The sequence below is a fragment of the Rhodotorula toruloides genome, assembly GCF_000320785.1.
Source record: "Rhodotorula toruloides NP11 unplaced genomic scaffold Scaffold29, whole genome shotgun sequence".
NCBI classification, from domain to species: Eukaryota; Fungi; Basidiomycota; class Microbotryomycetes; order Sporidiobolales; family Sporidiobolaceae; genus Rhodotorula; species Rhodotorula toruloides.
Genome location: NW_015622989.1, coordinates 70,495 through 83,816, shown reverse-complemented (window position 1 = coordinate 83,816; position 13,322 = coordinate 70,495). Strand labels below are relative to the sequence as shown.

Genomic DNA, 13,322 nt, shown 5'->3' with positions numbered 1-13,322 from the left:
AGAGCGTCATATAGGCCGCCACCTTGCCAAAGAAGCGAGCGAGGCGACGTACTCCTCCTCCCTGGCGAACTTCATCTCTTCGACTCTCTCACACCGACTGTGACTCGCCTGATTCGATGGCTGACCCACACACAGAGCCAAAGCTTCTGCGGCGACCAGCTTGGCAGCTCACCGCGCCCCGCCTGCTCATTCTCTCGCTCCTATTCCACCTCGTCTTTGTCCGGAGCATCTTCGACGTCTACTTCTCCTCGCCGGTCGTGCAGGTTTCGGACAGGTACGCGGTGACGCATGAGGATGGGCGAGGGCTGGCAAAGCGCGTCGTGCTGTTCGTCGGTCAGTCTCGTCTCGCTTGACCTCGACCCCACATGCAAGCATTCGTCGAGGCAAAGGGCTTCGACAGCGTTGCTTGGTGCAGTCCTCCGATGCTGACGGTCTCCGTGATTGTTCAGGCGACGGCCTACGAGCCGACAAGCTCTTCCAGACGTACCCCAATCCGCCATTCCCTTCCTCCGACCCTCCTCCTTCGCCTGTTCCCTCTCCTCACGCGCTCATCCCGCCGTCTTCCTCCTTCGATGACGAGCTCACTACTCCCGCACCCTTCATTCGCTCACTAATTCAGTCTGGCCAGGCGCAGTGGGGCGTGTCGCACACTCGCGTTCCAACGGAAAGTCGACCGGGACATGTTGCGCTCATTGGAGGGATGTACGAGGACGTGTCGGCTGTGACGCGAGGATGGACGACGGTGCGCTCTGACGCTGCAGCCAGGTAGTTCTCGAGCTGACCGGCTGTCCGCGCGCAGAACCCCGTTCCGTTCGACTCGGTCTTCAACCAGTCCTCGCACGCCTTCACCTTCGGCTCGCCCGACATCCTCCCAATGTTCGCCCTCGGGGCTTCGGATCCCCACCGCGTTGCAACCTTCAGCTACGACGAGGATGCGGAGGACTTTACCTCCGACGCCGTTCACCTCGACCTCTGGGTTCTCGACCAGCTCCCGTCGCTCCTTCAGAACGCTTCGTTCAACCCGGCGCTGAAAGCAAAACTCGATGCGCCAGGTGTGGTCTTCTTCGAACACCTCCTCGGCCTCGACACAACAGGCCACTCGTACCGACCCCACGGCCCCGAGTACCACCGCAACATCCGAGTCGTCGACTATGTCGTTTCGCGGACTGTCGAGCTCTTGTCGGAGTACTACGGGGACGACGGGGAGACGGCGTTTGTCTTTACGGCGGATCATGGGATGAGCAGTTTGGGGAATCATGGAGATGGGCACCCGGATAATACGAGGACGCCGCTGGTGGTTTGGGGAAAGGGTGTGAGGAGGCGAGAGTACTGGGAGGAGCCGACGAGGCACGATGAATACTCGGCGAGTTGGGGTCTGAAGGGTGTCAGGCGGGACGTTGAGCAGGCGGATATTGCGGTTCTCATGGTGCGTGTCGCGCCTCCTCAGCGCGCATACGACAGCTGACGGGGCGATCTCGCAGGCTGTCCTCGCAGGCGTCCCGATTCCGGCTAATTCGGCCGGCCGCCTGCCGCTCGAATACCTCGACGCCTCACCCTCGTTCCGCGCGCGAGCGGCCTTCGCGAACGCGCAGCAACTGCTCGCCGAGGCAGAAGCTAAGAGCGGTGCGTCTGGCTGTGTCATCTGAACGAATCGGTCGCTGACGTCAAGGCGAGCAGAGCTGAAACGCCGGCATGCTCTCTCGTTCCGCCCCTTCCCTGAACTTGTCGACTCACCCGCGCATGGCTATCTCTCTCCATCGTCGCATCGAAGGGACATTCAGCGGCTCATTGACGAGGGCGAGTACCTTGAGGCGGAAAAGCGCAGCGTTGAGCTGGGCGAGATCGCGTTGAGGGCGTCAAGTTACTTCCAAAAGTGTGTTGCTTGTCCCGCTCGAAGAGCTCAGACTGACTTTCCCCGCGCAGATACGACTGGCTGATGCTGCGAACGGTCGTCACGATCGGCTACCTCAGCTTCATGCTCCTCACCGCCCACTCGATCCTCTCTTCCTCCGCGGCGCCTTCCTCCCCATCCCGCCTCACCGTCCTCCCTCTTCTCGCCTTTCTCGCTCTCTCCCTACGCTTCGCCATCGAGCACGCTCCTCTTTCCTACTACCTCTACGCCTTCTTCCCTTCGCTCTTCACCTTCCTCGCCCTCCGCAACCCTTCCCCACTTCTCTCGCTCCTCCACCCTCCGACCTCCGGCATTCCCCTTTCTCATCGTCTAGCAGGCGGCCTCTCCTCCATCCTCATTCTCGAAACGATGGCTTACGGGTACACCTCCCGCCGCGCCTTCGCCCTCATCGCGCTCGCAATGGGCTTCATCTGGCCTCTCACGCTCGACGGACGGTGGAGGAAGGAGAATGGCGGGCTTGTAAGAGGATGGGTGGCGGCGATGGGCGTATTAGCCGTCTTTCCGGTGTTACCGGTCGAGAAGGGTGAGGATCTGAGGGTCGTGTGAGTCTTCCTGCGTCGACGTCGGCCGCAGCAAGCCTTGCTAATCGTCTCTTGCGCAGCTCGGCGGGTGCAGCGCTCATCTGCAAATTGGGTCTCGTCGCGATCCGCTCGCTGAGACGATTAGACTCGCCGACCTGGACTCGGACAAGGCGGTTCTTGCTGGCCGAGGTGCGCTCGTCTCCTCGCTACGTCGCCGAGATGATGCTGATACGCCACAATAGATCGCCTTGACCGTCGCCTGCACCGCTGTGACTTGCTCATCGGCGCTGAGTCTGCAACGCAAGGAGGGTCTGCCGGCGCTGAACCAGTATATGGGCTGGGTCATCCTTGGTCAGCTGCATTCCGAGTCTCACTCGACTTCAAGCTGACCTTGTGCACACGCAGTGGCCTCCTCTGTCCTCCCAATCCTTCACGGCCGCCCGCACGGTCAGCCGCCTCTCGAGCGCCTCTCGGTCCTCCTCTTCGCCTTCGGACCGGCATTCACCATCCTCTCGCTCTCGTACGAAGCGCTCTTCTATGCATGCTTCTGCCTCGCGTTGGTCTCGTGGATGAAAATGGAGGCGAGCTTGGCGCGAGCGGAGGGGAAGAAGGAGGACGAGGGTATGGGCCTGAAGCATGTCAGGATTAGTCTGTTCTTCCTCGCTTTCCTGCACCTCGGCTTCTTCGGATGCGGCAACGTCGCGAGTATCAGCTCGGTGCGTGCAGCGACCTCTCACCGTGCGAGTACGTTGCTGACGAGGCGATATCCGACAGTTCTACCTCGAGCCCGTCTATCGCCTGATGACGGTCTTTGCACCGTTCCCGATGGTGCGCTCCAGAGTCTTCCAGCTTTGTAGCTCGCTCACCGACGCGGTTGTCCTTCAGGGCGCACTCCTACTTTTCAAGCTGCTCATCCCCTTTGTCGCCCTATCGGCCGTCTCCAGCGCGATCAACCACCATCTCCGCCTCCCTCCTCTTTCCCTCTTCCTCGTCGGCTCGATTCTCTCCGAGATTCTGACGATCAACGTGCGTCCGCCTCATCCACCGCTCTCCTCTCCGCTGACTCTCGCTTCCGCAGTTCTTCTTCCGCGTCAACGATACCGGCTCGTGGCTCGAAATTGGCAGCTCCATCACGAACTTCGTCATCTGTTCGCTCATCGGGTTGTTCAGCTCGGCGCTTCTGGCGGGCGGAGAGGGGTTGCTCAAGGGGACGGCGGTGGGTGTGTAGACTGTCTAGACGGCAATGCCTATAGATTGCAAAAGGTACATCACAGGAGGGGCTCAAGTTTGTCCCACGAGACCTCAGCCTTGCAGTCGGATCCTTGTCCCGCCGCCTCAAGACGCTCATCCTCGTGCCCTTTTTCCACCGACTCTTCTGGCTCCTCCGGCTCCTCCAGCTCTCCTGACACTTCCTCCTCATCTGAGGGACCCGCTTCTTCCCACTCATCCTCATCATCCTCGTGTTCCCCGTAATACGCCTCCGAAGAGCGGCAGCTGCAGTCGCGGTAGTATTTCGACCAGTCTCGCCGTATTTCATAACGTTCCTGCTCATCCTCCCACACTTCCATGACTTCGAACGAATCAATGATAGCTCCGCATACCGCCGTGCTGTGCGAGCCTGCGAGTTTGACGATATCGGCGTAGATGCCAAGTCTCGCGTCGTGCAGCCAGTCCGGAAAAATCCAGTTCTGGTAGAACCAGCTGAACGACGGAAAGTCGTTGCGGCAGCACACATACAGGTTGTCAATCCTGTCGCCTATGGCTGCTGGTTCCTCCTGATCCAGCTTCAGTCGGCGCGGGAACGACGTATCCAAGCGTTCCAAGCCAACGAGAACGTCGTCAGGTTCTTCTCCATAGCCCGGCAGAAAGTGGACAAGTTGAAGCGGTTCGCGAGCCTTCAGGGCTGTGATCGTGTCGTCGTCGAAGACCAGGCAGAACGCGCCGACGCTCAATTCTTGGAGGTCCGTGAGAACTTGAATGTATGGCGCCAGGGAGATGCCGTCTTCGGGCAAAGGTTCATGGCCTTGGGAGAATGAGAGGTGGAAGCGTCGAAGGAGCTGAGGATGCGGGAGAGCGCCAATCAAGGTTTGTAGGATTGATGGGTGGGGGACATGGTGAAGACCGAGATGAGTGAGGGAGTGGCAGTTGGAGACGATGCCGGCGAGCAGTGTGATGGCTGGGTTGGTGAGGGTATGAAGACTCAGGACCAGCGCGTACAGACGGTTTGAGGAAACGTCAATCGGGCGTTCCGTAGATTCTAGAGGAGGACCTGTGCTGCCTGTGCTTGGCAGCTCGTAACAGCCCAAGTCGAGCGCCTCGAGGTCGGGATGAGATACGAGGATGCGTGCCACAAGGGCAATCTGGTTCGGGAGGCAGGGAGCGCGCGGTGCACGAAGGATGGCGAGATTCGGCAAGAAGGCGGGAGTTCTAGCCATCAAGAGTATCTGAGCCTGGAGGTCGTCCCACTTTGCGCCTTCGAAGCTAACGCGCCGCAGGTTCATCATCTGGCTGCACAAGCCAGCCAGGGCTGCCCCTGCGCCAAGCGGGATCTGGCAGCGTTCATCAGCGTGAACTGTCAACTCCTTGAAGGACAGAGCGAGCGCCGGCCTCCCTTGCACCACGGAAGCGAACCGGAAGGGCCATTTGGCGCGTAACGTCAGGCGTTGCGATCGCATGCGTTCGTAGCTAGACCGTAAGCGATGGCAGGGCGCATAGCGCCGGTACTTAGGCAGGTCTCGCCACGCCAATTCGATGATTTCGTCGAGAAGCTCGTCTGGGAGGTGTAGAAGGGAGGTCGGGCCTGCGGGAGGAGATTTGGTTGACCCGACGTCCGCCTGTGGGAGGATGCTTGTGAGCTGGGGCAGAGTGATACAATTCGAAGCGTCTACGCACCCCTATGTCGTCATCCAATGGAGCTGGGAGCGCTGTCGCCGCGTGCGGTTCAGACGGGGACGGGATGGGACAACCGCGGTGGGAGTCGCTCGAGGCGGCGCAGCAAGCATTCTCGACCATCAGCAACCCTGTAGAGCCCCAGTCACGGCCGCAGAACACCCAGCCTGAGGGTGACAGCGTCGCCGTCGTCGTGGTAGGAGGTCAACCCACTGCGGTTCATCCGTTCCCGCACCGCTCGCCTGCGATGGACAGGTTCCAGCGGCTGCACGCTTACTTGGAGTCTACGCTCGCGAATCCGCCGTCCCAGCCAGACCCGGCGGTCCTCTCGCGCCTGCAACTCAAGCTCGAACGGGCACGACTCGCCTTCATCGACCTCCTCGACACACCGCCCAAGGATGCCAAGCAGCGCGAGCAGCTAAACAAGGGTGCGCTCCTAAGCTCTGTACTGGTCGCGCAGGTCTCCCGAGCTGACGCGGCTTCGTTGCGACGTCCTCAAACACAGGCTCGTTCACCTACGTCGCGACCGGTTCGTCTTACCCTGCAGGGCCTGCGCTCGTCAAAGACATCCTTTTCCTCTCCGACTCGCTCAATGCGTCGGAAGAGCTGTGCGCGTCGCTCGTCGCCTACGGCATCAACGCGAAGCCTCGGAGCGGTCAAGGACGGGCGGAGAGCGGTCTCGTCGTCTGGCTCGACGAGCGTGCGTCGCTGTTGCTCTGCTTGCAGGCAATCTGGCGAGGAGCGCTGTCGGCGGACGAGCGCCTCGCGGCATCGGGGATACAGCGGGTGCTTGAGCGGGAAGTCGAGGAGTTGACGCGCGGACGAGGTGCGGAAGTGTCGCTTGGTGGAGCAGGAGGAGGTAAAGCGAAGGGCTCGTGGGTGGAGAAGCTCATCCGGTCACTCGACGAATGCAAGGCGCAGGCGGACAGGTTGCGCGCGTCCCTTCGTGGTCCCGCGCCTTCCGTCGGCGCTCTCGTCCCGGCGGGTCAGACGCCGTCGTTCCCCGACGAGGTGACTGAGATGCGTGTCCAGCGGTACGAGGAGGAGCGAAGATTGATCGGCCAGCTTCTCTTCCTCATCGGTGCCGGCCGCAACATGTCCAAGGACGACGTTCAGCTCCTCGTCCGCCAACTCTCCTCGACTCCCGTCACCGATGGAGCCGCCGTCTACGTCCTCGTCGCCCTCCTCGCCGCTCTCGACACCTCTACCGACGCCGCCGCCCAGCAAGCCTACCCCCTCTTCTCCGACTCCGCCTTCGTCTCGCGCATCAAGTCCGACCTCGCTTCGAACTGGACCGTCCCGCAACTCAAGGCCGTCGTCCAGCTGCAGTGGTCGATCTTCCTCGACACTGCCGCCCGCCATGCCCCCAACTTTGAAGCCGACGGAGGCGAGCTTGTCGACAGCTTGACCTGGCAGGCGGTGGATGCCGGCGTCTTCCCTTTCCTTGGCCGCTCCGTGCTCGCCTTCAAGCGGGATGAGGAGATGGCTGAGGTTTGGGGCGGTATCGGCGCGGATGTGCAGCCACTCGGCGGAGACGCGGTTGTCGACCCGTGGTTCCAGGACTACATCGTCGAGCAGGTCGAGTTGTTGGCGCTTGAGGTTATCTCCAACCGCATCTCGATCTTGCGAAAACTCCGCAATCGCGAGGAGGACGTCGTCTCGACCTCGCATCGCGGCGGCGGTCTGCGTGCATCTCGAGGCGTAGCCGACAGCCAGCCGCCGCAGCCTCGACACGACCTCGAAGCCTTCTTCCTCCTCGTGGCGACGATTTACCGGCACAACCCCGATGGCGGCCTCAAATTCTGGGAAGAGGAGACGACCGAGCCGTCGACGTCGGCAGTGGTGCACAACCCGATGGCGAGCCGACTGTCGGCATTCTTGCGATGGGGCAGCGAATGTCGACCGCCCGCGATGATGCGCGCGTACTACGAGATGGTCGCCGCTCTCGCGACCGGTCCTCGTAGCGCGACGTACGCTTTCGAGTTTCTCTCGGCCGGCGGCGCTCTCGACGGATCCTCGGCGCCCTCGTCGACATGTTCCTGGGCTGCACTCTTCGGCGCTCTCGAGTTCTACCTCAATAATCTTCCCGACCGACCACTCGAAGCGGGCCCGAACGCAGAGGGCGCCATGGGCGAGATGCCGCCCGAGGAAGTCCCGCTCCTCCGCTCGTTCGTCCGCCTCCTCCGCCAAGTCGTCGCCTTCTCCGACGTCGCACGCGCCACCCTCCACGACAACCAGCGCTACCGCCCCATCGTCACCCTCTTTGCCCTCACCGGTCGCTCGGTCCCCATCGATCTCAAGGCGACACTGCTCTACGCCATCGAGGCGTTCGCACGGCCAGGTGGATCGTTCGGTGTCGAGATCGCACGCAAGACGTGGGCAGCGCTCGAGCAGAGTCAGATCCTGCCGACTTGGGCGAGTGCGGAGGGTCGCGACGCGCGAAGTGGCGCAGGCTTTGCCAGCCGGTCGCCGTCGAAGCCGCTGATGCGCGGACCCGAGCCGTTGACGCTCGAGGGAGGGATCCTGACGGAGCTCGAGGAGGTCGAGGCGCCGAACCGGGTCTTCCCCGAGTCGACTGCGTTTGTCAAGCTACTCTGCACCCTCATGCATACGCCTTCGACTCTCGAGCCCATCCGCCGCGGCGTCGAGCTTGACATCCACACCATTCCCGACAACCTCGGTGCGCCCAATCGTGCGCCAGGCGTGGACCCGTACGTCAAGTTCGTCGTCGAGGATGTTCTGCTGAAGGCGGGCGAGCGGGAGTATGCCGATCCGAAGGAGCGATGGCGGGTCACCGACGTCTGCCTGGCCTTCGTCGAGCGATGCTTGGCGAGCTTCGACCTCGGGCCGTTCCTCGCATGGGTCGCGAACGGCGGACGCTCAACTGCGGCAGGCGGCCTGTCTCCCTTGCAGCACCTCGCTCAACACCCCGGCTTCGACATCCTCTCTCGCATCCTCGGCAGCACTCCCCTCCTCGAGACGATCCTCACAATCGTCACCGCCGGCTACGACTCGATTCGCAATAACCTCGCCGGGACGCCCCTCTTCACACGCTGCATGCTTCGCTGCCTCCGCATCATCCGCCGCACGCTCGACATCCAGGCGCCTTTCCTTGAGGTCGCTTTGCCAGCGCTCGCCGACAGCAACGTCCACATCCCGCAGGACAAGCTCGCGAGGCTTAAAACGCTTACGCCAGTCGACCAGTCCTTCCTCTACCACTCTGAAGTCATCGTCCAGATAGCCCTGCTGGTCGCATGCGAGGAGGATGACGAGATCGCCCTCCTCGCAGTCCAGATTCTCGCCATCGTCGCCGAGTCGCCCTTCTTCGATGTCCAGCAGCGGTTCCCGGAACAGTCGCGGACGAAGCTGAACCGCCTCGTTGGGCTGCTTCAAGCGTCACCCGAAACGTTGCGGATCCAGGAGGCGTTCGTCCAGCGGCTCGAGGAGGATGTGCCCGAATCGGAGCTCGAGTCTCCGGAGTGGGAGGGACCAGTCGGAGACGAGTCAATCGAGGAGGTCAAGGAGGAGAACCCGGGCGCATTGCGTCGTGCCATCCGCACCGCAATCCTCGACCTCTTGCTCGCCAACACACGACAAGAACGGACAGCGCCAAACGTCGCCCACCTTCTCCTCGGCTTCAATCTGCAGGGCAGGCCGGAGGAGATGGAGATTGATGACCCCGAGGCGGCCGACACGGTCAAGACGAGCTTGCATGTGATCCTCGACTTGTTGGCGCGGAACGTCTCTAGCGATGAGGGCGAACAGCAGGTGTGTTTGAGCGGCTCGTTAATTTTCCGCAGTCGCGCTGACCGAATCAATCTTTACAGGTCTCGCTCCTCGTCCGGCATCCTTCCCTCGCCTCGCAGTGTTACCGCCTCGTCCGCCAACTCTGCCTCCAGCCCTACACCTCCGCCGTCGTATCCCGCTACCTCCGCAACCGCGAGCAGTTCTTCCTCCGCCAAACCCTCGCCCTCCCCTTCTCCATCTCTCCCGCTTCGCAAGGTGCCATCGGCGGCGTCCAGTACGCGGACGGCAAGCAGGTTGTCTCGTCGTGCGCGGCCGTCTGCGCCGTCCTCCAGGCTGAGGGCTGGCTGCTCGACTCTTCGGCACTCGAGCTCAGCGTCCTCGCGACCGGCAACGACACTCGTCGCGCCGGTGAGCTCATCGCAGCACTCTTCGAGAACCCGAGCGCCATAGACGACGATGTTCCGGCGTTCCTTGAGCAGGACGGCGGTCTCGAGCAGGCCCTGCCACGCATGCTCGAGATCTTCCACTCCTTCGACTTTGCCTGGCACGACTCGATTGCGCCCAACGAGCACCGCCTGAACCTCTTCGCCGAGCTCCGCTTCGACTCGTGCCTCAAGCGGAACAGCACCGGCTGCGAGACGTACGACTTCGGCGCGCTTCTGGCGCTCCTTGGCGCGGCTCGTCGGGAACTGCAGAACCGTGGCCTGCTCAACACGCCGCAGCAGCAGGAGGAAGCGAAGAAGGTGACGCGCGCGATTGTCGAGACGCTCGTTGTGGAGAACCACCGCCGGGAAATCCAGTTTGCCCGCTACCAGGCCCTCAAGTCGTGGCGCAACCTTCTCGACATCGTCCTCACAAAGGCGTTCCACCTTCTGCCCGCCGATAGCCGACACTCCCTTCTCCTCGACCTCATGAACGCCATTCTCCCGCCTTTGGCCGCAAGCGAAGTCGACGCGTCGATCAGCGAGCTTCTCAGCGGTGCGGCGGTGCTTCTGGCGACGAAGCTGCGCGATGAAGGTCTCGGCATCCTCTTCGTCGAGTCTGGCGAGACCGTGCAATCGGTCCCTCCCGAGCGCCTGCATTCGATCCTGCGGGCGGTCCTGCAAGCGATCATCCAGCCTGGCGTCTCTCCCGTCGTTCGCGGGAACCTCTACGCCGTCCTCCTCAACTACATCCAGTACTCTGCCAAGGTCGCCGCTGTCTCTCCCGCTCTCGCACGCAACCTCGACGACGGCGCCAGCGTCGCTTCGAGCGCCAACGACGACCTCCTGTCCCTCGATGGCATGTCGACGCTGGGCAGCGCAACTGGCCGACGATCGAGCCGCCGCAACGTCCTCGAGCACGGCAACTTTGCCATCTTCGCTTCCGCACTCGAGCGACTGCTCCCGGTTGTCTGCCGCGACGCCGCCGTCGGGCACGAGGTATGGCGAACGGTCGCCTTCACGGTCCTCGACTCGCTTGCTGGCATTGCGGAACAGGCGCGCGCGACGAGCAAGGTCCTCGGGATCTTGACGAAGCAGGGGTGCCTCCAGAATTTTGTTGCGTCGCTCAAGGACGCCGAGGCAGACCTGCAGGCCACGCTTCAGCCCGACCCTCGTGAGTGCAGAAACGCTTCCTCTTGAACATGGGGAGCTGACGTCTCTCCTCTCAGCTTCGCTCAACGCGCTGTACGTCTATGAGGCGCAAATGTCCTTCCTCATCCGCCTCGCGTCGACTCGAGAAGGTGCCGAGAAGCTGCTTGGCGCAGAGCTGCTCAACCGCCTGGCCGATTGCGAGTACCTCGGTGCTCGTCCGCTTGCCGACGCGTCCGCCATGGGTACGTTCCGATCGACCTGGCCTGTCTCGCTTCCTGTTGACGATGTCGCCCGCAGACTTCGAAGGCTTCCTCCCGCCTGCGACCGAGCGACACCACCAGCTTCTCCTCCCCGCCCTTCAGCTCGTCGTCAACACGCTCGTCTCATTCGGTTCCGAAACCTCGGTCGCGACGCGCCAAGCACTCGCCTTCATTGCCGGCCAGCGCGAGAACCTCCTCATTGCGCTCAAGGACTGCGCGGCGAACCAGACGGTGTTGCTGTTGCGCGAGGCGCACCTCATCGTCACGTTGCTCAGCATTGTCCTCCCGACCGTGTCGGATGATGACCTGGTGCGTCTTCCGCGCAACCTTCATGGTCCAGTACTGACAGACCCGTCCGCAGACCACACTGTCATCCTTCGGCGGTCTCAACTCGGCGCTTCTCGCCCTGTCCGCCAAGGTCTGCGGTCCGCAAGACTGGGTCTCGCGCGTCCTGCCCAGCAACGACGTCGAACGCGACGAAGACCAGACGCTCGTCCTCTCGCTGCGGAACAACGGCACCGTCTTCAGCGACAAGGTCGACACGCTTGTCGAGTCGCTCGAGGCCGCGCTCTTGACGTACCAGAGCGTCTCGACGCGCAAGCGGGCAGGGACGAACGCCTTCCGTCCTGTTCTCCTCCCGACGCTCAAGTACGGCGAGAACAGCGCTTCGGGCCAGTCGCTCGGATCGATGGGCGCCTTCGTCCGCGATACGACGCAGGTCCTCGAAGCGCGCTTGCAGGAGCTTGACACGCTCGCTGACTTGCTCGACGGGTTTGAGGGCAAGCCGCTTGACGAGGTTGAGGAGATGTTTGAGTTCCCGAGGGAGGAGGACGAGAGTGAGGCCGACAGGAGAGGCAAGATTGGGCAGGAGTTGCAGGCGCTCCAGGCCAAGTGCCGTCTCAAGCTGCACTCGTCCCTCCGTGCGTTTGACGTATCTCTCACTCTCATCTGGCAGTATGCTGATGTGGCGACGCTCCCGCAGACCTCCTCGAACTCGCTCTCGCGCTCTACCACCTTCACGTCACCTTCTTCCTCGACCCGGAACGCGCCTCGCAAGACGGCACGGGCCGACCGGACGTCGGTCTCGGGCTCGCCGAGTCGCTCAAGGCGCGGCGCGACCCGAATGCGGCGCTTAGCATCAGCCAGTTCGACTTGCCGACGCTGCGGGAGGACTTGGCGGAGGACTTTGCGCGCGTTGCGGACAAGCTCACCGGCTTGCAGTTCGTGCGTACACCATCTATGTCCTTCTGTGTGTTCGCGCTGACTCTCGCTGCGCCTGCAGAGCCAGAAGAACGTCGGTTCGTCGTGGAGGCACCGCGAGGCGTACGTCGGCGTGGTGGTTCGGCGGTTGCAGGAGCTGCTCCGCCTCGGTGGCGCGGACAACGAGTAAAAGACTGCGCTTGTATTGACGTTGTGCAAGTAGTAGTTCTGCTTCGTGTCGACTGGAGCGAGATGTCACCTCAGCTTGGTCCGGGACGAGCGAGCGGGTCTGTCTGCGAACACTCGGTTCGACCGCACCGGCTGCTTCGCTCACAAGTTAGATCAGCTCACACTTAGCTCTTATACCGCCTATCCAACTCTCGTACCCGCCCGTTGCGCCGTTGTCGAGTGTCACCCCGACTCGCCTCTTCATCACCCCACCGACCACTCTCGCCCTTCACACACTCCAGAACCCGCCAGACTCGCACGCCATGGTCCCTATTCCAGTCTGGGAGCGCCCCGAAGTCAAGACCTACGACCCCGAGGCCAAGACGGACGGACCTTTGCCGACTGAGCTGCCTGAGACGGCACAGTCGTCGACCAACGTCAGCGGGCGGTGGTGGAAGACCGAGCACAAAGCGACTACGAGGGTGCAGTCGGGCAAGAAGGCGCCGCAGCAGCTGGATAAGGCGTGGAAGCAGCGCGAGGAGCGGAGGAAGCGCGATGAGGCGATCAAGAAGCTCGAGCGGTGCGTTCTGCTCGCTCAGGGTACTGTCTGACCGCCTACTGACCTCATTCGACACTCGCAGGGAACTGAAACAGGAGAAGGAAGACGAGGCGGACCGGAAGAAGCGCATCAACCTCGAGCGCCGCGAGAAGGAGGCCGAGAAGAAGCGGCTGGCAGAGATGGCTGCGAGGGTGCGTACTGCTGCTCAGTCAGCCCGCTGAGCCCGCGCTGATATCCGCTTCTCGTTTTCTGCGCAGATGAGCGCGAAGAAGCTTCAGCGGTCCGTTTCCTCCCTTCTCCTGGACTTGCTCTTGCGCTTCCGAACTCACAAGCCATGTACTCCCAGGATGAAGAAGCGTCTCGGCCGCAGCAAGAAGGTTAGCGGCTGAACTCGCCGTCCCTCCACTCTTCCTCTCTCTTCCCTCTCTTCGCATCTTTCCAGGCGCTTTCCTTGTTGTTCGGTCTTTCGGTCGGGCGTCTTGACATGCTGTA

At 62.4% G+C, this 13,322-nt stretch overlaps 4 protein-coding genes across 4 annotated transcripts; 3 read left to right on the top strand and 1 right to left on the bottom strand.

Annotated features, from left to right (window-relative positions):
• Positions 1 to 116: 116 nt before the first annotated feature.
• RHTO_04504 (phosphatidylinositol glycan, class N) lies at positions 117 to 3,661 on the top strand (the record flags this gene model as incomplete). The annotated part of the gene is made up of 12 exons (XM_016418170.1): positions 117 to 333; positions 450 to 742; positions 800 to 1,426; positions 1,482 to 1,623; positions 1,678 to 1,873; positions 1,924 to 2,454; positions 2,514 to 2,622; positions 2,676 to 2,784; positions 2,839 to 3,149; positions 3,208 to 3,261; positions 3,319 to 3,459; positions 3,512 to 3,661. 12 exons carry the CDS (start codon positions 117 to 119, stop codon positions 3,659 to 3,661), a joined length of 2,880 nt encoding a protein of 959 aa, XP_016270431.1.
• Positions 3,662 to 3,701: 40 nt separating this feature from the next.
• On the bottom strand, positions 3,702 to 4,934 carry RHTO_04503 (uncharacterized protein; the record flags this gene model as incomplete). Its single annotated transcript, XM_016418169.1, has 1 exon — positions 3,702 to 4,934. The coding sequence occupies one exon, from the start codon at positions 4,932 to 4,934 to the stop codon at positions 3,702 to 3,704; it is 1,233 nt and encodes a 410-aa protein (XP_016270430.1).
• A 395-nt stretch (positions 4,935 to 5,329) lies between these two features.
• RHTO_04502 (nuclear pore complex protein Nup205) lies at positions 5,330 to 12,293 on the top strand (the record flags this gene model as incomplete). The annotated part of the gene is made up of 8 exons (XM_016418168.1): positions 5,330 to 5,750; positions 5,828 to 9,090; positions 9,150 to 10,665; positions 10,721 to 10,885; positions 10,941 to 11,212; positions 11,265 to 11,823; positions 11,886 to 12,127; positions 12,186 to 12,293. 8 exons carry the CDS (start codon positions 5,330 to 5,332, stop codon positions 12,291 to 12,293), a joined length of 6,546 nt encoding a protein of 2,181 aa, XP_016270429.1.
• A 301-nt stretch (positions 12,294 to 12,594) lies between these two features.
• RHTO_04501 (protein of Cgr1 family) lies at positions 12,595 to 13,219 on the top strand (the record flags this gene model as incomplete). The annotated part of the gene is made up of 4 exons (XM_016418167.1): positions 12,595 to 12,851; positions 12,913 to 13,021; positions 13,088 to 13,110; positions 13,177 to 13,219. 4 exons carry the CDS (start codon positions 12,595 to 12,597, stop codon positions 13,217 to 13,219), a joined length of 432 nt encoding a protein of 143 aa, XP_016270428.1.
• Positions 13,220 to 13,322: the final 103 nt, after the last annotated feature.